This window comes from Peromyscus californicus, unplaced genomic scaffold (assembly GCF_007827085.1).
Source record: "Peromyscus californicus insignis strain IS unplaced genomic scaffold, ASM782708v3 Scaffold_17__1_contigs__length_78620276, whole genome shotgun sequence".
NCBI classification, from domain to species: Eukaryota; Metazoa; Chordata; class Mammalia; order Rodentia; family Cricetidae; genus Peromyscus; species Peromyscus californicus.
In genome coordinates, this window is record NW_026294469.1 from 3,413,642 (window position 1) to 3,440,515 (window position 26,874).

Below are 26,874 nucleotides of genomic sequence, written 5' to 3' on the forward strand. Positions count from 1 at the left end.
ATGTTTTAATGGCATGCTCCCCCAGGATCTTATAAGTGAGCCACACACATGATCATGGCAGAGCCTGGCCATGGAATGGGTACAGTTCGGGTCCTGTGTAGAAAGGCTATCAGGCAGCATAGGCTTCAAGATAGTCATAATGGAAGATGTTAGAGCGGATTTCACAGGGCCCCCGCTCATGAGATGTCATAATTTTATATTGCGCATGGCTTAAATAATTATCAGAGTGTTTATGGAGGTTCAATTATGTAGGCAAAATTGATGAAATTACCAGTCTTTGAGGAATTAACTCAATGTCTGTGAGTTAATTCAGTGGTTGTTAACTCATTGTTGGCTCCAGATCTCTAATTCTGGACAAAGAATTATGAACTTTGACATTTTCATGTGCAAAGAACTCCTTCTTCCACGTGACCCACTCCTCCATCACCCACTCACCCTCCTCTCGATGGTTAGTCCCTGCCTCGGTCATCTGTGACCCACTCCTCCATCACCCACTAACCCTCCTCTCCCCTCCATGGTTAGCCCATGTGTTGGTCATGTGACCCACTCCTCCATCACCCACTAACCCTCCTCTCCTCTCCATGGTTAGCCCATGTGTTGGTCATCTGTTACTATGCAGCAGCTTAAGGTGACAAGTAATTGTGCATTGTCTGTGGACTGGGGATCCAGGAGTCATTGGCGCAGAGTTTCCTCTGGGGTTGTAGTCAAGATGTTAGCCAGGGCTAGTCACTTCAGAACTAGAAGATCCACTTGCTGAGGCCACTGCCATGGTTGCTAGCAGGCTTCTGTCCCTTCTCCACCTGGCGGAGGCTTCAGAGCCTCATCCCATGAGACCTTCCTGAACTACCCGAGGAGCATCGTGACAAGGTGGCAGGTATCTGCAAAGTAGCTGAGGAAGAAGAATATGATAGTGAGAATTAATGAAAGAACTCTAGACAGAAGTGATAATCTTATAACTCCACTTTGGAAAAGGTGAAATCTCACGTCTGCTTTATTCCTCTCATGAACTTGTTAAAAATGAGTCACTGAGTTGAGCCCACACACAAGGAGAGGGCAATGGCACTTCCTTCCTGTGTCAGTTACTTTTCTGTTACTGCAGTCAAACACCATGACCAAGAGCAACATCTAGAAGAGTTTATTTTGGCGGAGGCATGGAAGCAGGTAGTTAGAGCAGGAAGCTGAGAGATCATACCTCCAACCACACAGAGAAAGTGGAGAGTGGGCTGTAAAGGGGCAAGGGTATGAACTCTCAAAGCCCACCCCCAGTGATACAATTTCTGCGGCAAAGCTACACTGTAGTGGGGAGCTGTTCTAGCTATGACCTTACACTACACCTTGTAAAAGTTCCACAGCCTCCCAAACAGCGCCACAGTAGAGAACCCAGTGTCCAGATACCTGAGCCTATGGGGACATTGCTAATTCCAGCCACTCTAGGAAGGATTACCAGAATTCATGCACACATTTTAAAATAGCCTAGCCTATCAAAAACACAGTGCTTAAAGTCAATTAGATGAGCCTAGGTGTCTCTTGGAAATGCTCTGGGAAGCTTCATCAGGTTGCAGATCCTAGGAGAAGCCTCTGTGGCCTGGGGCCCCAGAGATGCTCCCCGCTCTCCCTGGAACAGCGTTTTGTTCTCAGCTGAGATGATGTCGCTGTTGACATTCTCGTCACTCCCTCATTCCTAGATGATTTTAAGGTGGGAGGGACCAGGAGCAGAGGTGAACTAGTTGACAGAAAGTTATGACCTTTCACTGCACGTTGCCACCAAGGTCATACTGTGCTGGCCAAATCTGTGTCTCTGAGGGAGCCATTGATCATGGCTTCTCTCTCCAACAAATAGGGAATAGTCACCATCTGCTGTCAAGGAATTTTTTTGAACATTTTTAGGGGTTTATTTTGCAACTGATAATCCCATTTCTTCTATTTCAATAATAGATTTCTTAGAATTTCTTTGGATTAAGCAAACTTTTTATTTAGTCATCATGAGAGGGAAAAAAATCTTCTTTGTTGCAATATGGTTGTTATTTTTTCTTTTTAATAAAAGTACATTCCCTCTTATAAAAAAGCATGTCAATGGTTTTCAGGAATCTGAAAATGACATAAAGTAGGAGATGAAGGCAGCGTTCTTAGTCCCACCTGCTAGAGCTCCTTTGCCAATGGGTCCATGTTCGTCTTTCCAGACATCCTGGTTAGTGTCAGCCTGGTCATTTTCAGTGCTGTGGAGACTGTCCATTCAATTTCAGGTTTCCTCGTATGGCGGCTACCTCACCTACCAAGCCAAGTCCTTCGGCTTACCTGGCGACATGGTTCTTCTGGAAAAGCAGCCAGATGTGCAGCTCACTGTAGGTATTCGGGTGTGGGCCGAGCCGCGGGAAGCAGTGCCCATAAGCGGGGCTGTGCAGAGTGTTGATTGATTAGTGATTTGAAGCCCCTGACACAGAAGGTATCAGGTATCACGGCACCCCTGCCCGAGGGCGCCTGTTTCCCCTTCCGGTGCAGCTGGTTTCATCTTCGAACAGCCTCGTGTTTTAGTATGGTTCCGTCTTTCAACTTAGTCTCAAAAATGATTTTGAGCTCATTCTTCACGGCACCCCTGCAATACGGACAAAATCCCTGGAATATGGGTTAGGGAGCCGTAGCCTGTTCTGGAGCTATAATCCAGGGCCTCACACTTGCTGTGCAGGCGCTCTGCCGCTGAGCTTCATCCCCACCTCCCTTTCTGCCTTAGATGCTGTGGTGGGTGCTGGCAGCTCCAGCTTCCTGGAAGGTTTCTTTGCACCCTGCAGTGTAAATGGGAACCAGCAAGCCTCACACGCATCCTCACAGCAAAGGACCCCGTGTGCTTGGTAGATCTTTGTGTTCAAGTACTGCTGAGCCATATTTTGCTTTGACCAGTAAACAAATATATTGAATTGGTCTGGTAAAAACTCAAAGGAACCTTAGCAGAGCATAGTGAAAATTAAGCAACAAAGATTTTAGAGTTACATAAGGACACATATTACTCGATGGAAGCACTGTCCCAGCAGGGCCGTGTTTCAGCTTCTGTTCTGCAGCGCATCTCACAGCTGAAGGTACTGCTGTGTATAATGTCTGCTGCAGAGGACTTAATTGTACATGCTCTTGGAATGCACTGGAGGCAAAGATCAAAATCCCCCTTGATTTTACCTTCAGACATGGAAATCATTTAGGCTCACAAAATTTTTTCTTTGTTGCTTTATTTAAACCACTGTAATTAAGAGCCTTTGGGGCATGTTTCTTAGATTAAGGTTTGGAGTGATCTGTGATCCTCGATAATGTTCTGCCCTCATGAATGGACTGCCTCCAGGTTTGGAACTGACACAGAACAGCTGGGCCGTGGTGTGCGACTTGGGGTGGAGCTGCGGCAGGACCTAGACATGCCCATGCAGTCCTGTGAAAGCCCCCAAGAGGCACTGAATGGGATGGGGCAGAGGCTGAGAGTAGGTGGCCAGATCCCATAGGCAGGCCGGAGCCCTGGGCCCATGTCTTCATCCATGAACTCTTTCTCTTCTCCGAACACAGCAGCTGCAAAGCCAGGCTCGGTTAACCCTTCCTCCATCCCGCCCTCTCCGGCAGTCTAAAAGCACGGTCCTATCGGCAGCCATGGAATGCGCTTCCCACATTTGCTACAAAGAGTGATTAAAATGAATACTTTTGTCCATTTTAAAAATACTTTATTTAATGTGTGTGAGTGTTTCGTCTGCACATCTGTCTGTGCACAGGAGAGAGCAGCAGGTCCCCTGGGACTGGATAACAGATGGTGAATCTCCAGGGGACGCTAGGAATTGAACTTAGGTCCTCTGAAAAGCAGCCAGTGCTCCAAACCACTGAGCTATTTCTCTAGCTCTTATTCTTTCTTCATATTTTAAAATCACATTTGGCCAAGGTAGTTTTCATATGTGGAAACGTACCATATGAGCTGCTATTCACCTATGTCTGGGTCACTAACCCAGTCAGTTCTGAACTGTTTAGGGCCAGGTGTTTCATATAATGTAGACACACATAGAAATCTGTTCTAACATCAGTATAAGCTTCAAAGCATCCCAACCCAGGCACTAATGCATTCCTGCTTCCCCTTAAACAGGGTCAGCACATGTCCATCATCCACCAGGAATCCAGTGACCCACGGCCAGACAGGCTGCATCACGGGAGAATACAAATGGTTGAGGTAAGACAAGTCCCAGAAGAGGTCTCCGGTGGTCTTTTTGATCTGTGTTTGTTCTTTTAGTCAAGATTTTCACTTATTTAAGAATATTTTAAGAATACAGATTGCATTTATACAGAAAGAGAGAGAGAGAGAGAGAGAGAGAGAGAGAGAGAGATCATACACACACAGAGGGTGGGGGTGGTATGGCTTAAAAAAAACAAACAAAAAATAAAAAAACAAACAGGGACCAGTCAGGTAGCTACATGGGGAAAGAGCTTGATCCCAACGCTGACAACCTGAGTTTGATCCCTGGGACTTACATGGTAGAAGGAGAGAACTGACTCCCAAAATTTGTCCTGACCTACATACAAACATCATGACACCTGCACACACACACACACACACACACACACACACACACACACACACACACTGTGTGTGAAACCCCCACCCTACCACATAATCTAGAACATAATATACCATTGAGTGTTTGATGCTTACACATTTTTGCTTATATCCTCTTTTATAAATATCTCCCCTGTCCTATGTGTGTGTGTGTGTGTGTGTGTGTGTGTGTGTGTGTACACATGCTTGTGTGTGGGAGCCAGAGGACAACCTCAGCTATAGTTCCTTAGCTGCTGTTTCTCCTTTCTCTAAGACAAGCTTTCTCTTGGTGTGAAGCTTGCCGGGTAGGCTGGCCAGCAATCTGGGGGAACTTCCGTCTCTCTCTTACCCACAGAGCACCTCTCATGCCCAGAGCGACCAGAGAGCTCACGTTCTTTAGTGTTCAGAGAGGGTTCCACGGTTCAGAGCACTGCTGCTTTTGCAGAGGGCCTGAGTTTGGTTCCCAGCACTAAGACTGGGTGGCTCACAGCCTCCTGAAACTCCTGCTGTAGGGATTCAGTGCCTCCTCTGCTCTCCATAAACACATCCATGCATGTACATGCGCATGCAGACTGCCACATACACATAGGTAAATAATTAAACCAACGTACAAGAGGCACATCAGAGAGGCTGCCTTCTTTTCATCATAGAAGATACAGTGATAATGGTTATCTACAAATCAGGAAGAGAGCCTCCCCAGGAGCCCATGCAGCCGGCACTCGGAGCTTCCAGGACCATGACAAACATCATGGTATAAGCCAGCTACTACCTGGCACTTTGTTATGATCAAAGCACAAAACCCCCACTACATAATCTAGACTACAGTACACCGCAGGGGTCTGATGCTTACATGCTTTTGTTTATATCCTCTTTTGGAGGCAGATGCGAGCTTGGAGGAGCTCAAGTGTACTAACGTATGTAATGGAGATTTCAGAAAGAGAAGAGAAAATATTCGAGGAAGCAATCACTTGCCAAACATGATGAGAGTCACTAATATCTCAGTGCCAAACACCCAAGTCTGACTAGGATAGAAGGAAGAGGTCCGCACAAACATATTGTAATGCACATGCAGAAAGACAGAGAGAACTAACTACCAGAGCCCCGATCCATCACATGCAAGTGGCCTCAGTAACAGAACGCTGGTGGTCAAAGGTGGTGGATGAGCTATTCAAACACCGAAGGAGGGCTGAAAAGATGGCACAGCAGGTAGAGGCATCAGCCAGCATGCCTGAGGACCTAGGTTCGATACCAGGAATCCACGTGGTGGGAGGAGAGGACTGGCTCCGGCAAGCTGTCCCTCTGAGCTCTACATGTGTTCTGACATATGTGTGTGCACTCATACACATACACCACACAAAGTGGAAAAAATGACAAAGCAGAAGAAACAAACAATTAACGTGAACAATTAAGAAACAAAGAATTCATGTGCAAAAAATTTAGTGCACTGATCTGAGCCACGAGCAGAAAATTCACTACTAAATAACTTCTTGGTAAGAAGTACCCAGCCACAAAAACATACAGGATGTGCGTCCACTGATATGAGGTCCCTAACACAGTCCAACTCTTAGAAAGTAGGCTGTGTGTGTCCATGGCTGGAGGGGGTCTGCCTAGAGTTTCTGTTTCCAACCATGAGCAAGTTTTTGAGACTTGTGCAGTGTTGTGCTCATAGCTCAGACCACTGCACTGCAGAATCCATAAATAAAATGGATATGATAGTACATTTCATGGCATGTGGTTTTTTTAACAATAAAATTACATACGTCAGCTGGGCAGTGGTGGTGGTGCACGCCTTTAATCCCAGCACTCAGGAGTCAGAGGTGGGTGGATCTCCGGGTCCGAGGCCAGCCTGGTCTACATAGTGAGTTCCAGAACAGACAGGGCTACACAGAGAAACTCTGTCTTGGAACAAAACAAAACAAAAATCACATACATCTATTACAAATAAAAAAATGATAGGAAGAGCCATGAAGTGTCTCCTCACACTGGGGATCTCAGCACTTGGGAAGCTGAAGGTAGAAGGATCCTGAGTGCCAGGCCAGCTGAGGCTTCTTAGCTAGACTCTGTCTCAAAAAGAAAAAAACAACAAAAATCCAACCAAGCACACAAACAAAGCAGCAAATTAGTAAAACAAATACTTGTGCAAGAAGAGATCATGTTTGCTGTCCTAATGATGCACATTTAGCTAACTTATGGAGTTAGGCTTTTTCTTCTGCATCCTCATCACAGACTTTATATTTTCCCAGATTAAAGGACATTTACAAAGGCATGGCGCTGGTCATGGAGATCCCTTCCCTGGGGCGGCCTGGCGTGCCTGTCCCAGGAAGGACTTCCCCATCTTTCTTGGACTCCTTTTCCCTCATACATTCTGAATGTCTTCGCTTGGACCCATTCCAGGGCCTTTCTCTCCGGAAGTGACCTTGCCTAAGGAAACCTCTCCATTTACTGTGCAGGGAAACTTCAGACACGAGGGCAGCGGTGCCCCAGTGTCCCGGGAAGAGCTGATGACCGTGCTGTCCCAACTGGAAGGGCTGTACATCCGGGGCCTCCACTTCACTGAGACACAGCGGCTCACCCTGGGCGAGGTAGGGCTGGAGGAGGCCTCTGACACAGGAAGCGGACCCAGAGCTCATCTTGTGGAGATGTGTGCCTGTCCCCCTGACTACACAGGTGACTCATGTCAGGTAGGATTTTCCCAGCCATGGTATTCCTCACTTCCTGGGGCCCTAATCCGTGTCTGGCTTGTTCTGGCTGCTGTCCAGCAATGCCCCACAGTTGGGGCTTTCTCTACCCATCATCCAAGTGTGCTGGGCCAGGTCTAGCATCTTCCCGAGACTACCTTTAGGGATTCAAAATGTGACAAAGACATCACAGTGTCTTGCCTTCAACAGGAGACTGTGGGTGCTCCATAGATGTGGAAATCAGAGGTAGGAAGACTCGGTGTTTGTCTGTCCTTCCCTGTAAGCTGGCCAGAGCCGCCTCCTGTCACTCTGCAACCCTAGTGCAGTTAAATCCAGAGGATTCCCCGGATGCAAAAGGGAAACCCTCTCTCCCATTTTCCACCTCTTAGCAGGTCCGAGTTGTTTGAACTTACCCTCACATGATTAAAATGTACTACAAAATGAAACCATTTTCAACCCATACATCAATGTGTTCTTTTCCTAATGAGAATCAGTGTTGGCAAAATTAGTGGGAGATAGCAATGATGTTGTTCTGTGTACCCTGTCCCCAAAAGTATATAAACTAGCAAACGTCTCCACTTTCCTGTGTTTTAAGCCAGAAACTCTCTCCCTTGTGATGGCATCCTGGAGACTCCTTTTCTTGTGAGTTGGCTCACAGGTTACCTCCACTCAGCTCAATGCCTTCCATCTCTTTTTCTAACTGACTTAAAATGTAAATTAGATAGCCCAAGGAGAAGAGGAGACGGTGGATTAGCACCCTCGTGGCCAGGGTGTGGGCTTTTGGGTTGACTCAGCCTGTGATTTACAGCAGCTCTAATCGTCTGGGGCTGTCTGCAGGGCCAGGTGGGTAGAAGGTGACGTCTGCCCCACCTCTCAGGACTTACAAGGCTGTGCTTACCTGTGGAACTGTTCTGTGCTTTCTCTCCCTGAGTAGGCTGAGTCATGTGTGAAGTGTAAAGGTGGGGCCCCCTGCTGCAGACAGCCTTCCTCCCCTGAGTCAGACAGGCCCGGGCACTGAGCAGGGAGGGCACGTATAAGAGGAAGAGTGCAGAGCTTTGCATGCAGCCTGGCGGGCACCCAGGGATCAGGATGCCCCCTGCAGTGAGGTGGTCAGCCTGGAGCACAGGATGGCTCTGGATCTTTGGGGCAGCCCTGGACCAGTGCCTGGGGTATGGCTCAGAGCAGCAAAGGGTAGCATTTCTTCAGCGTCCAGGTCAAAATCATCTGCAAGCAAGCTATACGGAGCTCAGACCTAGTCAGGTAATGCCTGTTTTAAATTTCCGTTTGGGGTGGGAAAATGTGTCCAGCTTGGTGACATTTTGAGTTAGGGTTATTACGGAGTAGATGGGTGGGCTGGGGGGAGGGCAGGCAGCCTCCCGGTTGTGGTGAGCGGCAGGGTTTATTGCAGAGCTGGGCAGATTGTTCTCCCGAGCTATTAACCACAAGCCCCATAAACATCAGCCCACCTTGGAAGGCCTAGACAGTTGAGAGCTTGGATGCTTGTGGAGTAGTGGTATACCATGAAACTTGTGCCCTTTGGGGACTAGCTCAAGCCTCGGACAAGAGGCTGCTGCCTGTACGCTTGCCAGTTTCACTTGGAAGAAAATTTACCCACAAAGTAAAACATGAGGAACAATAAGAGCCAAGGCTAAGAAAACGATCAAAGTTTGTATAGTGCCTCACGGACATGCTGCGATTTGCCGGGCATGAAACATTCATGAATTTTGCTCACTCCTTACATGCCCTCGCTGCTACATGTATACTTACAGAGAAATAGAGCCTGTGGCCTATGAGATTGACCCGGAAAGTGGATGGGGCATTTTATCATCTATAATATAAAATGTTACGGGAAATTTTATCCTTAGAAACACAGCTTTGTAAAGCTTCACCACTTCTAAGTCTCTTTATTGAAGTATAGGACACACTCATTTCCACCTGGAGATCTTCAATAGAATTTGAATACTTCTGTGAAATGCGTTTGCTTGCTTTGTGGAGGCATGAAATTGAGTCACTGACAAGTACTCCGAGTCACATGACCTGGAACTTGGGCAGAGCATTTTTCCTGCTTGTAATTAAAAGCACATTAAGGTGGATGATTTTGTTTTGATCATGATAGACTGTTCTTTCCCATAGCAGGTTTAATTAAGGCTTTTGTCCGAGCATGGTGCCTTCAACTCACGAGACCTATTCGTTCATTTGAATAATTTGTCCCTTACCAAATGTAATTATTTTGAGCAAATGACGTGATGTATGTAAGGCACCCGGCAGTTCATACAGCAGCTGGTTTGTTGTTGATATGGTCACATAGTCCCTGGCTGGATTTCATTCAGGTGTGTCTCCCAGCTGAGCTATCAGAACATTCCTTTCATACTTAATTCTCCTTTAGACAAGCCTGTTCATATAGAGCCTTAAAGTAAAAAAAAAAAAAAAAAAAAAAAAAAAAAAAAAAAAAAAAAAATTGCAATATATCCCTTTGCCTAAACATGGCCCCTAATCATGTAAAGGAGCATTATATTGGGAATTACGTTCTGTTGTTTGTATGATCTGTTAGCCATTGGTCATTTGGGAAGGAGATCCTGGCTGGAGTTGAGCCCCCCACCCCCACCCCCGCCCCCCCCCCACCCCTCCCCCGCCCCGACAGCACGTGATCCCACACTTCTTCTAGATGCCCATGCGCAGGCCCTTTGTGGACGTGGGCGGTGAGACTGGCCTGTTTATTTCAGGTTTTGCATTGATTGCCATTTCAGAGTCTTGTTATGGACATATGTGCTGTTTAAGATCATTCATCAGATGGGTTGAGATATTAATTCTTGGTGGTGCTTTCAAGATGGAAATCTGGGAGACCAGAGCCACAAACAAGGGGAAAGCCAGTGTTAAGCTGTGCATGGATTGACTCTGGCAAGATAAAGACCGCATCTATCTATAATCCTTTTTTTTTTTTTCTTTTTTTGAGCTAGGGTTTTACTCAGTAGCACTGGCTGACCTGGAACTCATAGAGATCCTCCTACCTCTGTCTTCCAAGTGCTGGGATTAAAATCCTGTTGGAAAGTTCTTAACAGAATCTTTTTTTTTTTTTTTTTATTTTAAGATTTATTTATTATGTATACAGCATGTATGACCGCAGGCCAGAAGAAGGCACCAGATCTTGATACAGGTGGTTGTGAGCCACCATGTGGTTGCTGGGAATTGAACTCAGGACCTCTGGAAGAACAGTCAGTGCTCTTAACCTCTGAGCTATCTCTCCAGCCCTTAACAGAATCTTAAATAAGACATAAGTCCATGGGAAAAACATTAACTCTTGCCGGGTGGTGGTGGCATACACCTTTAATCCCAGCACTCAGAGGCAAAGGCAGAAGCAGGTGGATCTCTTTGAGTTCAAGGCCAGCTTGGCCTACAGAGTGAGTTCCAGGATAGCCAGGGCTATACAGAGAAATCCTGCCTCAAAAAACCCAAGTACACACACACACACACACACACACACACACACACACACACACACACACTCACACACACTTTTCACCCAGCTAAAAGCCATGCTATTATCTGGAAGGAGACAGCAGACTGGAGATAGAATTGACTGATTCTGTAGAAACATGAAAACAAGACTAAACCCAGAGACTCTCTCAGGCTGGGTCTCTGTCTTCACAGTGGGCCAAATTCTTGAGAACAGGCTTGTGTGTGAGCACTCAACACCTGCTGACCACTGGTTAGTGAGTGTTGCTAAAATGATTCCAATAATTGTACCATTATTGAGAGGACTCCGTTGAGGACTATGCCCACTCCACCCCCCTCCTACAAGCCTGAGCCCATCCTTGGGGAGGGTATGCCGTCAGGAGACTGTTGACCTTGAGTTGGCTTAGCTTTATGCCCTAGTAGGGACTGGCATCCTCTTTACTCCCACCCTTCCATCTGCTCAACCCCTTTGAGACAACTGGTATGTGAGAGGGGCCCATGGCCACTTCTCCTGTCTCTGTTAGGTTCCATTCCCACCATCATCACAAAGACACAGCACAATCTTACCAAAAAGCAGCCACGCTGGCTGCTGGTTGATATCAGAAATCCACACAGCCCCTGGAGAGGGAAGGTTTTAAAGCCTCGACTTCTTCACAGTAAGAATTGTGACGGGCTTTGGAAAATAATAATTCTCTTTTCTTTGTATTGATGAAACATTTTTGTTTGAAAAATAGGCTTGTCGCCCTGGATACTATCGGGACAACAAGAGCCTACCCGCGGGAAGGTGTGTTCCCTGCAATTGCAACGGACATTCAAACCGCTGCCAGGATGGCTCAGGGATGTGCATTGTGAGTAAGCTGGTAGTTGCTGCTGCTGGCAGGCAATCTGTTCCTCCTCTTTCCCCTGAGATGTCAATGTTCCATCTCTCACTGAACCCCCAACAGAGATTGCTATGGCCGTGGAGGAGGCTTCTGAACCCTCAGGCTGAATTAGATGTTTCACACTTCACTTTTGCCTCGATTGTAACATGCACTCTCAGAAGAGAGCACCTGTCGGAATGGTTATGAGATACCTTTCTATGATCTCTGCCTCATCAAGTGATAGTAATAAGTGCATCGTGGGGCTTAATACTTGCCTGGATATATAAGTCTGAGCTGTCACTTTGGGGCTCAGTTTTCTAGGGCTGACATGGGTCTCAAGGGGACACTTGTGGCTGTCAGAGGAGCAGTAACTCTATTACAGGGTGTTGAAGATGGGACTGGGTGGGCAGAGAGCTTACCTAGTGTGCACAGGACTTTGCATTTGACCCCCAGCACCCCTAAACCAGGCTGTAATCCCAGACTCTAGTGTTGGAGGCAGGAGGATCAGAAGTTGTCTTAGTCACTGTTCTGTTGCTGTGAAGAGACACGATGACCACAGCAATTCTTACAATGGACAGCATTTCATTGGGGTTTGCTTCCAGTTTCAGAGGGTTAGTCCATTATCCTCATGGTGGGAGCATGGCAGCATGCAGGCAGACGTTGGAGCAGGAGCTGAAAGTCCTTCATCCTGATCCATAGGCAGAGAGCAACACTGGACCCAGCTTGGGCTTTTGAAACCTCAAAGCCCACCCACAGTGACACACTTCCTCCAACCAGGCCACACCCCCTAGTCCTTCTCAAATAGTGCCACTCCCTGATGATGAAGCATTCAAATTCGTGAGCCTATGGGAGCCATTCTTATTTAAACCACCAGTTTGAGGCCATCCTGAGACACAGGAGACCTTCCATGGAAGGAAAAAAAAACTGGGAAGGGAGAGGGGTAGGACATTAGTGATGAAAGGAAAAGAAAGGATAAAAAGAAAGAAAAAAATTAGAGAGAAGGGGATACTGAGAATGGCTTATGGCTCATGCCTAGTCAGTCAAACACAAACACCCCCTGGCTGCCAAGATAAAGTGGGGTTACCGGAGAGGTGGGTGAAGGGATCACACCAAGGAGGCGAAGTATGTCCTCACTTCTCCTTCCTCACAGGGGCCCCAGGCCTTCCAGCTACTTCCTTTTTTTTCTCTTTTCTTTTCCTTCTTTCTCTTTCTTTCTTTTCTTCCTTCCTTCCTTTCTTTCTTTTTTTGCAGTTATTGATGGCTATAGTTTATATGCTAGAAAAGGGTCTTACTTTGGAATATTTTATCAAATTCTCTCCAATAAAATTTGTAGTAGAATATTTTTTATAGTAGAATATTTTAAGATGTGTTACTTTGTTTACATTGCATTTGTTTAACTCTGTGAAGCTGGGTTACTGTGCCTGTCTAAAACACCTGATGGCTTAATAAAGAGCTGAACAGCCAATAGCAAGGCAGGAGAAAGGATAGGTGGGGCTGGCAGGCAGAGAGGATATATAGGAGGAGAAAACTGGGAGGAGAGATCTAAGAGCTAGGAGCCAGAGGAGGAGGAGGACTCCAGGGGCCAGCCACCCAACCACCCAGCCACCCAGCCACCCAGCCACCCAGCTACACAGCAGGCCACAGAGTAAGATTTACAGGAGTAAGAGAACTCAAAAAGCCCAGAAGGAAAAGGTAGTCAGAATAAGTTAAGGAAAGCTGACAAGAAACTAAGCCAAGCTAGGGCCAGGCATGGTAATTAAGAATAAACCTCCATGTGTGATTTATTTGGGAGCTGGGTGGCGCCCCCCCCGCCCAAAAAAAAAGACCAAAGACCAACTAACAACAAAAATTAGCTTGTTTCTAGGAATGGTAGCACTTAATTCCAACACTTGGGAAACAGAGGCAGGCAGTGCTCTGTGAGGTCAAGGCTGGCCTGGTCTCCATGGCAGGTTCCTGGTTAAGAAGGCTATACAGTGAGACCACGTCGCCAAAAAAGAAAGTAGTTTAGGTAATTTTCATCCCCAAAGAGTCTTTCACATTTTTATTCATATATATATACCTGTTTTTAACTGTCCTTCACTTTTCTGTCCCATCAGAGCTCTCCCCATTCGACAGCCAGGGCCGCCCCCAGTTAAGGCCCTTTGGCCGCTCTGCTGCCATGGACTTGCTTTGTGTGGTGTGGGAGCACCTGTGGAGTCCCTGGCCTCCACTGAGCCTGCTTGGCTGCTGGCTCGGGATCTGCTTCCTCTGCAGGGCAGGCCAGAACAGGAAAGTGCCGAGGGGGCCGCCTGATGGAATATTTTGTTAGATTTTGACCTTATAAGTTCAAAGAGACTAAAAGGCCCCAGTGCGTTGTTTTCCCGAACAGAAGTCTGTTTGATGCCTTACCACAGAACCGTTGCTGGATGTCAAGTCTATCTTATAAAAGCCACCAGAGAACAAAGGGAATTTTCTCTAGATTTGGTACACTTCATGGAGGATAGCTTGTGGGAGTCATACTTCATTTTCCAATCAAACAAGGGTTTTGTTTTGTTTTGTTTTTCCATTTGCTCTTTCTGTAGATCTGTCTTTGCTTGTCTCTAAGGCCACTGTGGCTCCTTGAGGCAGAGCACTCACTCCTCAGGAAATCCTGATAAACTGCTGTGGTTCTGAGATCCCTGCTGAGCTCAGACCCACCAGACACAATCCTTCCTCTCAAGAACCTACTTTACACACCCACCCACCTTACCACACATGTGTATACACCCACACCCACACCCACCCTACCACACATGTGAACACACCCACACCCACCCTACCCATCCACATACGGGGGCAGAGAGAGCTAACTGAGCATGGCATAGGCTATTGAAACCTGTAAGCTCACTCCAGGGACACCTCCTCCAACAAGGCCACACCTCCTAATCCTTCCTGTGGGGGGCCCACCCCCACCTTTTACAGGGTTCCTATGAGGAGGAGAGAAGCATAAGGAATTAGTAGATAAAAAGATAGCAGAGTTGAGACAGACAGAAACACAGGATAGCTTCGGAAGGACCTGGATCAAAATCCACTGGCCCCTTCTGGCTCTTCTAAAGGGCTTTTTAAAGGAATGCCAAGGGGCGGGGCAAAAGCCCTCCCCTTGCTAGATCAAAGCACACTGCACATCCAAGTGCAGACCCTTCCAAGCACCTGGTAACCATGCATGTGGTCAATCCATCCCCTTATGCAGCCCTGCTGGGTAAAGCGAGCTCAGATCTCACTAGGAAACCTCTGTGGGCTCCCACACCTTCCCAAACAGTTCCACCAACTGGGGACCAAGTGTTCACATATATGAGCCTAAGGGGGCATTCCCATCCAAATCACCACACTGCCTAACCATGCTTTATGTAACTATCAGTTCCTTAAAGATTCATAAAGGATGGATTTGTTTAACTAGGCGTCTTTTCCATTGGAGACAAGCCCCATCCTCGTGTGTTTTATTTTTCCTAACTTAGCTTCAGGATTTATTTAAGTCTTCACATCCATTATCTTCCCCTGTTCAAGCACCGTGGTGGCATATAGAGGTAAAAACATATAAGCAACCCTCAGAGCTCAGCCTTGTTCCAGGTCATTTCATTAACACAAGTTATCTCTTAGTTACCGGATGTCCGTAGCACAGGGGACTTCCCTCAGTGTGTGTATGTGTGTGTATTTGAAGCTTTGTTGTGAGGGAGGGTGAATCCAAGAAAGGTTATAGCAGATTAAAAATCCCACAGGAAAACATGCTTTACACAATCCATACAGCCCACCATCAGGCTGCTTGGTGGTGATGTTGTGGAGTGATGTCCTTTAGACATTAACTGTGATGAAAAGGTAACTGGATTTACAAATATAAAATGCTTAGACACAATTTCTTCCTTCCTTCCTTCCTTCCTTCCTTCCTTCTTTCCTTCCTTCCTTCCTTGCTTGCTTTTTTGTTTGTTTGTTTTTTGAGACAGGATTTCTCTGTGTAGTCCTGGCTGTCTTCCTGGGACTCACTCTGTAGACCAGGCTGGCCTTGAACTCACAGAGATCTGCCTGCCTCTGCCTCCCGAGTGCTGGGATTAAAAGTGGGCACCACCACTGCCTGGCTAGACACAATTTCTTAATTCTCTGGAAATGGAGTTATAAGGGACTTCTTCTAACATTATGTAACTTTCTATTTTCACAAATTCCACATATGAAACCTATTTAAAATGTATTGCTCTTCAGTAACTGAGGTGAGTTATGAAGCAAATGAGGCTAGCTTCCAGATAACAGGAGGAGAGAGAATCCACTCTTCCCAAGGACCCAGCACATTTTTAGTTTTGTACTTGCTTGACTGATTGAGACAGGGTCTCATTCTGTAGCTCTGGATAGCCTGGAACTTGCTATGTAGACCAGGCTGGCCTTGAACTCTCAGAGTTCTGCTTGCCTCTGCCTCCTGAGTGCCTGGTTAAAGACTTGCACCACCACATCCAGCCTCCCTTTTGCTTTCTAAAATCCTCTTAATAGCATCAGAAAGTGGTGCTCTTCTAATGGCACATTTTAGGAAAACTGTACTTATACTTAGAAATATGTCAATAAAATTGATATAGGAAAGAATAAAACTTAGATAAATAAAGGAAATTGCCCAAGATGCCACGGCTGTGAAATGATACCATGGCATAGTAACCTATATGGTCTTTCTCTATTGTAGCTAATGAAAGGACCCTTGAACTGAGTGGTGGTGGGGGTGTTGGTGGGTGGTGGGTGGTGGTGGTGTGTGTGTGTGTGTGTGTGTGTGTGTGTGTGTGTGTGTGTGTGTGTGTGTAGCTGGAGGAAAACACTAGTGTCCTTCCAAAGCACCATCCATTTCTTTTGTTTATTTTTGAGACAGAGTCTCTCACTGGCCTAGAGCTTGCCAAGTAGGTTAGTTAGTAAGGCCTGGAGATCTACCCATCCCCCGAGTCCTGGGATTACAAGCATGTCCCACCATAGCCAGCTTTTAAACCATGTCTTCTAGGGAGCAAACTCAGATCCTTGTGCATGCAAGACAAGTAATTTATGCAGACTGAGCTATCATTCCAGCCTTGCAGTATTTTTGTGTGGTACCAAGAGCAATTAAATAGGAATATATATATATATATTTATATATATATAAATTCAACAGAGCCAGTATCCTCATGCAGCCAGAGGACTAGAAATGTAGTTCAGGTGTGCCAAGCTCACCGAGCATACGAAACTCTGGGTGTAATCATCAGCACTGAAGAAGATGTACAGACTGATAATAAACAGCTAACTCACTGTCCTGTTCGTCTGTCCCCAGAACTGTCAGCACAGCACAGCTGGGGACCACTGTGAGCACTGCAAGGAAGGTTACTATGGAAACGCCATCCAGGGATCCTGTAGGGTCTGTCCCTGCCCTCATACCAACAGGTACAGTGGGAGTTCACAGTAACCGTGTGCAGTCTGGCACAGGGCTGAGAGCTGTCAAGGAGATAAAGGGTTAAAGAGAAGTGACGGCTAGTGGGCTGTGGGTTGTTCCAGTGATGACAGTGTTCTGAAATCAACCATAGTGGTGGTTGTACAACTCCTCAACTACACTATCGAGCCATTGACTACTATTTGTGGGTAAAATGTATGGTGCGTGAATAATGCTTCACTAAGAAGGTTGGTATGTATATCTATATCTATATCTATATAGATATAGATATATATATGTCATTTCGGTTGTCAGCCTAGCCTTTAATGGTTGAGTCATCTATTTTTTTCTTAATGAACAGACACAAATGCAAGGAAAACCTCAATCATTAAACAGAAACAGTCTTTTAAAATTGTTCCCTTTTGTCTTTTTCCTTTTCTTCTTTCTTTTGCTGCCCACTCAATGATTTAACGAATTTCATGGGCACCGATTATGGGGCCAGGCCTCAGCCTGGCTTTGTACTAGGGACACTGACATATGGTAAAGATGGTGGAATCTGATGTCCCGGGGCTTTACCTGGAGTGGGTCAGGGAAAGAAAGGGTCACCACAACTCACTGCACAAAGTAAGTACATGCAGAAATAAATACGAAGTAGACTATCAGACAGACATGGGCTGTGTGATTGACAATGAGTGACTATATTAGAGAGTGGCCAAGAGGCCATGGCTGGTTAGCAGGGGCATGAATGATGAGTGAAGGAGGCCAAGGCAGCATGTGGGTCCCAGAAGGGAAAGCCTCGTAGGGTCTGGCCCTGTCCTGACACCAATGGGTACTGTAGACACTCACAGTGACAGCTGGTAATCTGAGGTTCTACTGAGAGGGGATGGGAGATGGGGGGCTAAAGAGACAGGTCCACGGACAGACAGGAGGGGCTGGCGTGCACTGAGAGAGAAGGGGGCCCAAGGGCCCTCCTTAATTGGATGCACAATCTTCCAATCACCAAAATGGTGAGTTTTGTGAATGAGAAAGGAAGAGTTTATTCATGAGGCAGTACGGAGACAGGTATGGAACAAGCCTCAGACCCACCTCCCCGAGAGCAGGGTTTGGGACCACTCCTGAAGTAAGGAAGGCAAGGTGAGATGGGATGAGGCAACATTTACCAGTCATCTCTGTGTGCATGGCTGAACGTCATAGGATGCACATTTAGGAAGTGACAGCTTTGGCCTGATCTTAAGGCTGGGTTTTTCTGTACCCTGATGTCAGCGATGTCACCCATGGGACACTTGCACATGCCCAAGAGAACAGTCAGTGGTTCCAATAGAAGCAGCTTTCAAGCCCTGAGAGTCGCCTGGATGATCATTAAGACCCGTGAGTCAGGGGTGTTACCTACAGCTAAGCTCACAGGAGTCTAATAGTGCCACTCACCTGCATGGGCTCCACAGTGGTCATTTGTGTGAGCAGGGGGAGTCTGAGACTGGGTTTCTCTGTGTAGCAGCTCTAACTGTTCTGGAACTTTCTCTGTAGACAGGGCTGGCCTCAAACTCACAAAGATCCACCTGCCCCTGCCTCCCAAGTTCTGGGTTTAAAGGTGTGCGCCACCATGCCCAGCGTAATTTTTTTAAGGAAACAGAAGCAGGTGAAGTGAGAGGGATTCTTCAGGTTTTCTCTCAGTGCCAAGAGGTCTGGAGATGCAGCTGAAGGGTCCAACCAGGACTCAGATTCTAGGACTCTTAACCTTGAAGGCTACAGCCAAGCGGCTGGGTTTACTCCTTGTGATGGAAGGCTTGGGGGAGCCTTTGAGTGATACATTGTTGCTGTCGTTCAGGCCCGGTGTGACTGAGAGATAGCAGGTAGAACAGTCACTGTTTCTTCCTGTCCTTTGGGCCTGGCACACTGTTAACTCTTGTTCATTAGGTCGTGTCCACCAAGGACTCCGAGGAAAGAGTGTCGTAACAGCTAAGTAGAGTAGTAATGGGCTTGAAAATCAAGAAACTGCTCCTATGCGATGCAGACTCAGAAAGAAGAGCAGAGTGCAAAGCAGACTGACTCTGGCCCGGGTCAGATGAACTGACCACATCTTCCTTCTGTCCAAGTCACGTGCCCCAGGGCTGCTGCTGCCCTGGAGAACCCCGTGTCTGAACCATCTGCCTTGCTTTCTATCTATGTGTTTGCGTCCCGTTCAGCCTGCCCGTCCTGCAGCCCTGTTTGTACAGCGGTCTATCACTCCGTGCCTGCCCAGACTTGCACAGACCGAAGAGGAGAACACCAAGAGTTCCCCCAGTGCACTCAGGAGCTTGGTTTTGGGTTAAAGCACAGAGCTGTCAACAAAGCCAGCTCCCAGCTTCGGTGGGGCTGGAGTGCACGCAGACCTTCAGGTTTATCATGACAGCTGTTTTATACCTCTTCCTCCATCAGCTGGAACACCACTGAGAAACTCCCAGCCAGGGAGTCTTCCCAAGCATAACCTCTCCTACTAGACATTCCCTCTGATGTGCATCAGTTTTTAATGTTCCACAAATCTGCAAATCCACACTTTGCAAATCCACATGGCTTCTTTATTTTGGGAGCAAAAAAGATTTCCCGAATATATGTCAGTTTAGAGCTAAAAGAAAAGGAATTGAAATTTTAGGACTTGATTGGAAAACAATATAAATCCACCAGCAAGGGTACCACAGAAATGCCCAAGGGGATGGGGAACTCTGTACTTCTCTCTGGGACTCCCAAGGCCTGACCTGTCTGCCAGGAGTGGGCGCTGTGTGGAAGAAGCTGGGGTAAACAAGGAGACCAGATTTGAAGAGAATCAGGACTTGCTGTTCTCTTTCCTGCCTGGACTTGCATTCCTTCCTTGTTATTCCTGGGGAAACCGTGTTGTAATCATTTCTGCCAGGCTGAGTTACTGGGTCTGTCTCCAGGGAAGGAATGCATTTATCCAAGCCAGAAGGAAAATGCACGTCTGCATTACCCCATTTGTCCGGTGTCAGCTGAGGCCATTCATCAAGCCCTCTGGCGAGTCTCCAGGGGCCAAACTTTATCCCCACACAACTTTCTTCACTCAAAATCTTCCTGACAATGGGTTTCAATTTTTGCTTCATGAAAGCTGGTCTTTTGTGATAGAAAACAATGAGCCCATGGGGTTCTGTTTTCACTGAGGCCTTTTTCCTGTCTTCCTTTGAAGTTTTGCTACTGGCTGTACTGTGGATGGAGGAAATGTGAGGTGTGCCTGCAAACCCGGATACACAGGAGCACAGTGTGAGAGGTAGGTTTCTCCCTGCACCATGTGCCCCTTGCCCATAGCCCCCTTTTTCCAAAATCTGCAGGTGGGGTATGTTGGCAGGTTGGTTTGGAGCTGGTACCCTACTGAGGGCTGAAACAATTGTGGGAAAAATACAAGACTTCCACTCAACAAACCATTGACATTCTCTTCTCTCTTGCTCATCTTTAGAAGTCTGAGGATGAGGTGCACACACCACACGAGCACACATACATGCAGACTTAGATTCTCCCAACACATGCCACTGTGCACCCCGGGCCCCATCCTCGTTCCCACATGTCCTTCCCCATCTCTACACATCCCTCCTCTACCCAGCGTACCCCTAGCCTTGGTCAATACCCCTACACATTCATCCTTCCCCACACCCTTATGTGTTCTTTATATAACTCTCATCTCCCAAAGTCTATATACCATTTCTCCTACATTCTTAAATACTGCTCCCCAAAATATCTGTACATGCTCTTATTCCCATAAAGACTCATTGCTGCGTATGCCCACACCCAAGTGCACACATCTTTATATACCTTTATCCCCACCAATATTTTTTTCTGTATATATAAATAACTTTAATTATAAGTCTACATACACACATAATCCATAGCCTTACACACACACAAAGTGCTCCACACAGTGTATTTTGAACACTCAGGAAAGCCTGTTCATTTCCCAGTCCTTGATGCCTGTGGTGACACTGCTCATATCAGATGTATTTAGTAAAATTCTACTGCTACTAAGGGCTGTGGGAGGGCCAGTGTCTTAGAGATACACTTTAGTTATTCACGGATTGTCTTATGTAGCTTCTATGCACTGGATACTGTGTAGGTTGAATACGGCAAAAGTTGACCCAGGTTCAAATAACTTAACATCCTACCTCTCAATAATCTAAGGGCCGTGTTGCACAAAATACACAAAGTATTTGGTTCCCCTCCCAAATATACCCAGTATGAAATGTTGATTGTCGGGGATGCATGGGACACTAGTCACAAAACCAAGTGGGCGGAGTTGGGTTGCATCTGAAGGGTCAACCAACCAGCCTCTGAGAGCAAAGGATGGAAGAGTCGGCTATATGGAGATGGGAAGGGTGTGTAGGCCAGAGAAGGAGGGCTGGGAAGTTGTTCCAGGTTTTGTGATTTTAAAGTTTGGGGTGCACATCTGGGAGAGGCTCTTCCTAATTTTAGCCTCCTGTGGTTCCACACAAACAGCAAAGAGGCTTGATGAGGCGTCTGTTTGTTTGGCAACTAATTTGAAGAGACATTTTTTAATTAACAATTCTTCTCTCAGCATATGCTACACTTGATGTCTCAAAACAAGTTATTGTTTCTTAATTAAAAGCATCTTTTAATGAGTGCCAGGTTGATGACAGCATTTTTGTTTATTAAACATGATTGCACACCTAGGCATCTTCCACAGCACTGCTTGTTAAGTTTAGAATGACAAGTAAGAAAATCAAGGGTGAGAAGTAGGAATATACTCTAGAGAGAAGTCTGGTTGAACTTGGGGAGGAGTGGCCTGTCTATGATAGGTGCAGACAGGCTTCTAGCCCCTCCCAGGCTCCCTTCTCTCTCCCTCAGCCACAGAGCCACAGACAGGTGTGTTCTCTGCTCTTTATTCCTGTACTAATGTCATCTGGGAAAGCAGGAAGCATTCATCCACTGTGTTTAGCTATAAAGGGAAAATAAGAGAACCAGTTATTTCTTGTAACCAGTAATGTATTCTTTGTAAGAACAGGGAAGAAGAATTAAATGCCCCGATTCTTTTTATGACCTTATAAAGGGTATGTTGTACTTTTGATCTTTTCTTCAGAAACTTTAGATATAGGTGAGAAATGAGAATAAAGTATTTTAGGGCATAGATCTTCTGCAGAATAGACGAACACGGGACTGGTCAGTATGTAAGGCCGCAGTACTAGCATTTTACCCCCCTGCTTTGTAGGTTTGGATAAACCACCTCACCCTTGTTAATAAGGAAGAGTGTGTGAGTATCTGCCTTCCTGTCTGCTTTCTGAAATGTAGTAATAACCAGTGATACTGATTGTAAAATGACTGTTGCATCCCACCTTATGATCGTGGGTGTTTTAGTGAGTGCCTATATGTGAAGGCTGATAGATTATTACTAATATCATTTATGTCCATTGATCAGTGTGGGCATTATTAGTCATCCATTGATCCATCCATCCCTCCATCCATGACACACCTGCTTGGCTCCTGGTATGTGACAGGCAGCACTGTGGATCCCAGAGATGAGCAGTGAGCAAACCCTCAGTGTCTTTATGGAACTTACATTTTCCTGAGGGCATCCGATGGTCAACTGGAACTCAAAGGACCATGGCAGCCCAAGACACAGCACAGGGGCACAGGCAGGTCCAGCCAGCTGTTTCCAGTCCAGGATCTACATTCCCTGCAGACACCACCAGGGTACCTTTGGGAACATGTGCTACAAATGGCTGGGGTTTTATTATAATTATTATTCAAGACTTAAACTTTGGAAAAAGGGTTAACACGTTTCCTCGAGTCTATCATCTCCGTTATGTTGACATACTATATATCAGTTTACTGAAAATTCAACTTCCTCATATGGGGAAATATTAATAAATAGAAATATCTTAATTGACTTCCCAGTATTAGAATTTAACATTTTTTTTTACTAACTGAATTTAAGTGTCAAGGGCACATGACCTTTAAACGTTGAGGTTTGGACTTGACTTGTACTGTGTTATCTAGAATGACAGTGGCCCAGGTCCAGAGGCAGCAGCTGTGACTCCCATCAATAACATCGCGTTCTTGTATCCCCCACTGCTGGAATGAGCAGACATATAGATCACACAGCCTTGAAATCACACATTGGGAAATACAGAAATTCTTCTCCCTGTGAAAATTTGAATCTCCTAGATTTATTTCTATGAATATGCTGGCTTCATATTAAACAATATTTATGTGATGTCTTCAGGAGCATAACTCAGTAAAATCCAGCCCACCCTTCTGTGTTGATCAAACCATCTATCCTCTGCCATTCAGCTACTGAGCAGTCGGTAGCAGGGGCAGCTGGGAGGCAAAGGAGCAATCCCCGTCTGACTTCTACCCTTAGCAGCCTCAGTCATGGGATAAAATAAACACGCCCTTTAAGGAATGTTCGTTCTCACCAGCCTGGGTCACTTTTCCTATTACGCAGCTATGGTGTCTCAAATCGGGAAAATAAGGTGGATAAATGATAGTTATTTGAGTGTTTCTTAGCCTTTCCGTGTTTTGTGTAGGTGTGCGCCAGGGTATTTTGGGAATCCCCAGAAGTTTGGAGGTAGCTGCCAACCCTGCACCTGTAACAGCAATGGCCAGTTAGGCACTTGCGACCCCCTGACTGGAGGTGAGTTCGATGCACAGCCCCGACCTCAGTCTTAAAGCTTCTGTGAGACAACAGTCTAACGAGCAAAGCACAGCACTCTAGCTCACAGATTGTCCCTCCCCTGACAGTCCTGTGAGTGCTGGGGGATTATTGGTAGTTTTGAGGAACAATTACTTCAATGTTTTTAAGTAGATTGTTTTAAAACCCCAATGATTTGTAGCTTAAATAACTTTAGACCCACTTTGGTGATTTTACTGAGATGTTCCTGGGACACTGTAGTTTTTCTTTTTAACAACTTTATTTTAAAGTTATGTGTATATGTGTGTCTGAGAGTATGTACACGTGAGCACCAGTGTCAGTGGGGGTGAGAGACATAGACTCCCCCGAGAACTGGAGTTACAGTTAGACAACCTGAGTGGGTGCTGGGACTTGAACTCAGGTCCTTGGCAAAGTAGCTCTTTACCACTGAGCTCTCTCTAGCCCCACGCTACAGTTATTTCTCCGTCAGCTCTTTCTATGCGAGCCTGGGGAAATTAAAGTGTTCTGTGTGTGTGTGTGTGTGTGTGTGTGTGTGTGTGTGTGTGTGTGTGTGTGTGTTTGAGACAAGGTTTCTCTGTGTAGCGGCTCTGGCTGTCATAGAACTCGCTCTATAGACCAGGCTGGCCTCAGACTCACTGAGATCCTCCTGCCTCTGCCTCATGAGTGCTGGGATTAAAGGCATGTGCCACCACCGCTCAGCTGTTCTTTCTTTCTTAGCTATACAAGTTCTGGGATGTGTTCAAGTCAGAGGTTTGGATAGTATGTACTGTGTGAAAGATAATTTGTCACAGTTTGTATGGATTCATTCAGAAAAACTTGGAACAGAACAGAAGAATATTCTCTTCTTTCATAGAAAATGCTGAAAAGATGTGTTAGGAAAGCAGCATAGATGTACTTAGGTGAACTCTCTCACGATTGTGGGCAACTTGAAGAACTAAACTGGGAATGTGCAGGTTATAGCAGATCAAGCAACTGTTCCCAAACCAAGACAGAACAAACTGGTTAACACCAGTTGTTAGATTGGAGCAGTCATTCAGAAGTTCAAGTCTGGCCTAGGCAACTTAGTGAGACCCTGTTTTTTCAAAGTAACAAGGAACTGGAGATGTCTCAGTGTTTAAGAGTGATAGCTGCTCTTCCAAAGGACCTGGGCTCAGTTCCCACCCTGCACATCAGGAAGCTCACAACTGTAACTCCAGCTTTAGGGGATCCAGTGCCCTCTTCTGGCCTTCACAGGTATCTGTATAGATGAGGCACACACACACACACACGCACGCACGCACGTACACACACACACACACACACACACACACACACACACACACAAAACAAGTCTTAAAAAAACAAAAATAACCTGAGTAACAAGAGGACTGACGATGTCACTCAGTGGCTGAGTGATGGTCTGATGTGTGAGACCCCAGCTGAATCTCTACCAAAAGAGAAAAAGGAAAGTAAGACATGCCATTCATGAGAAATGCCCGTCTTAGAAAAGAATTAGTGAAGGAGGCCACCAAGGAAGTCCGCGCTCATGGCAATGGCATGGTGAAAGTGGAAAGCAGGGGCCAGTGACACCTTTGTGACTGGGCAACTAAAACCTTCCAAAATGGGCTTTTCTGAAACCAAGTTAAAAGGCAGATGAAGACCAAGTAAATTAAAATGTCTTTTTTTTCCTCCTGACTTTAGACTGTGTAAGCCAAGAACCCAAAGACGGCAGCCCTGCAGAAGAATGCGATGGTGAGAAATGAAAATCCTTCCCTGCCTTTCCCAAGCTGTGTTTCATTTAAGATGCGTGAGTGCTGGACTGGACTTGGGCACTTGCTAGTCTGGGAAAACAAAACAAGAGGACAGGGAAGGACAATATTGGCTCAGATCCTGCCCCATCAACTCTTAGCTGTCTACCATCCACAGGCCACTTTACCTCTCCAAGTCTCAGTTACGTATAGAATGGACACAGAATGCCCACCTCATACAACTTCTGGGGACCTTCTGAGGATGTCTTATCACTTAACATAGTGTCTAATCATCTGTGTGTAGTGGCACACGTCTGCAATCTCATCACATGGGATACTGAGGCATGAGGATGACTAATTTGATGTAGCTTGGGCTATTTAGTGAAACCCAGTCTCAAAACCAATCAACAAAAATAGTCGTTAGCAGATACCCTATAAACAAAGGGTGACCACAGGTAAAATAAGCAACAAGCTGCTAAGATGCACCATTTCTAGTAAAAACGCTCTCGCACATACAATTCTTTCTTCTACAGAGCGCACATCCCCCCGTGAGCCATGGAGGGGTGTGACTTCTGCCTGTGATCATCTGTGTTTGAGGAGGCAGGTTACAGAGCCCTGCTGTTCTCTGTGGCTTTTCTGGGCTGCAGCCTACAGCATAACCTACAGTATATCTGGCTTTCCCTATGGCCCCTGCAGACTGTGACAGCTGTGTGATGACACTCTTGAATGACTTGGCCACCATGGGTGAGGAACTCCGCCTAGTGAAGTCAAAGCTGCAGGGCCTGAGTGTGAGCGCTGGTGTTCTAGAACAGATCCGGCACGTGGAGACGCAGGCCAAGGACCTGAGGGTAAGCCTTCGGTGGGGATCCAGACTGGTGTTTAGTGAGTGTGGCTGGGCCTTGCTCTGTACTGGGGAATCGGTCCTGGGACCCTCTATGGGAAACCAAACCTGCAGATGCTCACATCCCTAATATGACATGGCCTAGGACTTTCTTAAGACCCAGCACTCTGGCTTGTAAACTTTACATCATCTCTAGATTACTTATAACAATGAATAAGTATAAATCCATCCAAATAACCATTCTACCACATTGTTTAAGGAATAATGAGGAAAAAAACACTACATGTTCAGTACAAATACTTTTTTTTCCCCCAAAACCTTTGGACCTGGTGGAATCCATGGACATAGAACCATGGGTGCAGAGAGCTGGATGTAGAGTGTGTGTTAATGTCTGCTCCTTAGACAGGAATCGGGGTACAGGCGACTCCACTTAAAACTCAAGGGTTTTTTATCCCCCTGATACAGATGAAGAGTCAGTTCTCACCAGTGAGAAGTGCTCACCAACACACAGGTCTGACACTTGTGAGTTCATTGCTCACTGAACAATCCTGAGCTTTCTTTCTCATAAAGCGTTCAGCTCCGTGTCTTGCATTCAGAAGACTCAAACACGGGCTTCTTCAAAGCTAGTATTATTCCTCTTAAAATAGTTGCTAGAATTTTCTAGGGAAGTTATGTGAGCCTAGGTGGTCCTTAGATGGTTCTTCTTTTAATAATCAGTGTTTTGAATTTGTACAAAAGAT

General features: G+C 46.2%; 1 protein-coding gene across 2 annotated transcripts in view; it reads left to right on the forward strand.

Moving 5' to 3' along the window:
• The window catches only part of Lama3 (laminin subunit alpha 3), a 250,328-nt gene that overhangs the window by 159,376 nt on the left and 64,078 nt on the right, over window positions 1–26,874 (forward strand). The window contains exons 36-44 of one of the 2 annotated variants that reach the window (XM_052741546.1): window positions 2,244–2,342; window positions 4,103–4,186; window positions 7,000–7,230; window positions 11,415–11,528; window positions 16,825–16,934; window positions 20,096–20,176; window positions 23,442–23,548; window positions 25,247–25,297; window positions 25,990–26,141. In XM_052741546.1, the coding sequence (XP_052597506.1) occupies window positions 2,244–2,342; window positions 4,103–4,186; window positions 7,000–7,230; window positions 11,415–11,528; window positions 16,825–16,934; window positions 20,096–20,176; window positions 23,442–23,548; window positions 25,247–25,297; window positions 25,990–26,141 (1,029 nt within the window). Of the gene's footprint in view, window positions 1–2,243; window positions 2,343–4,102; window positions 4,187–6,999; window positions 7,231–8,244; window positions 8,488–11,414; window positions 11,529–16,824; window positions 16,935–20,095; window positions 20,177–23,441; window positions 23,549–25,246; window positions 25,298–25,989; window positions 26,142–26,874 lie in introns of those variants that run through there. The other variant, XM_052741547.1, reaches the window with a different exon arrangement.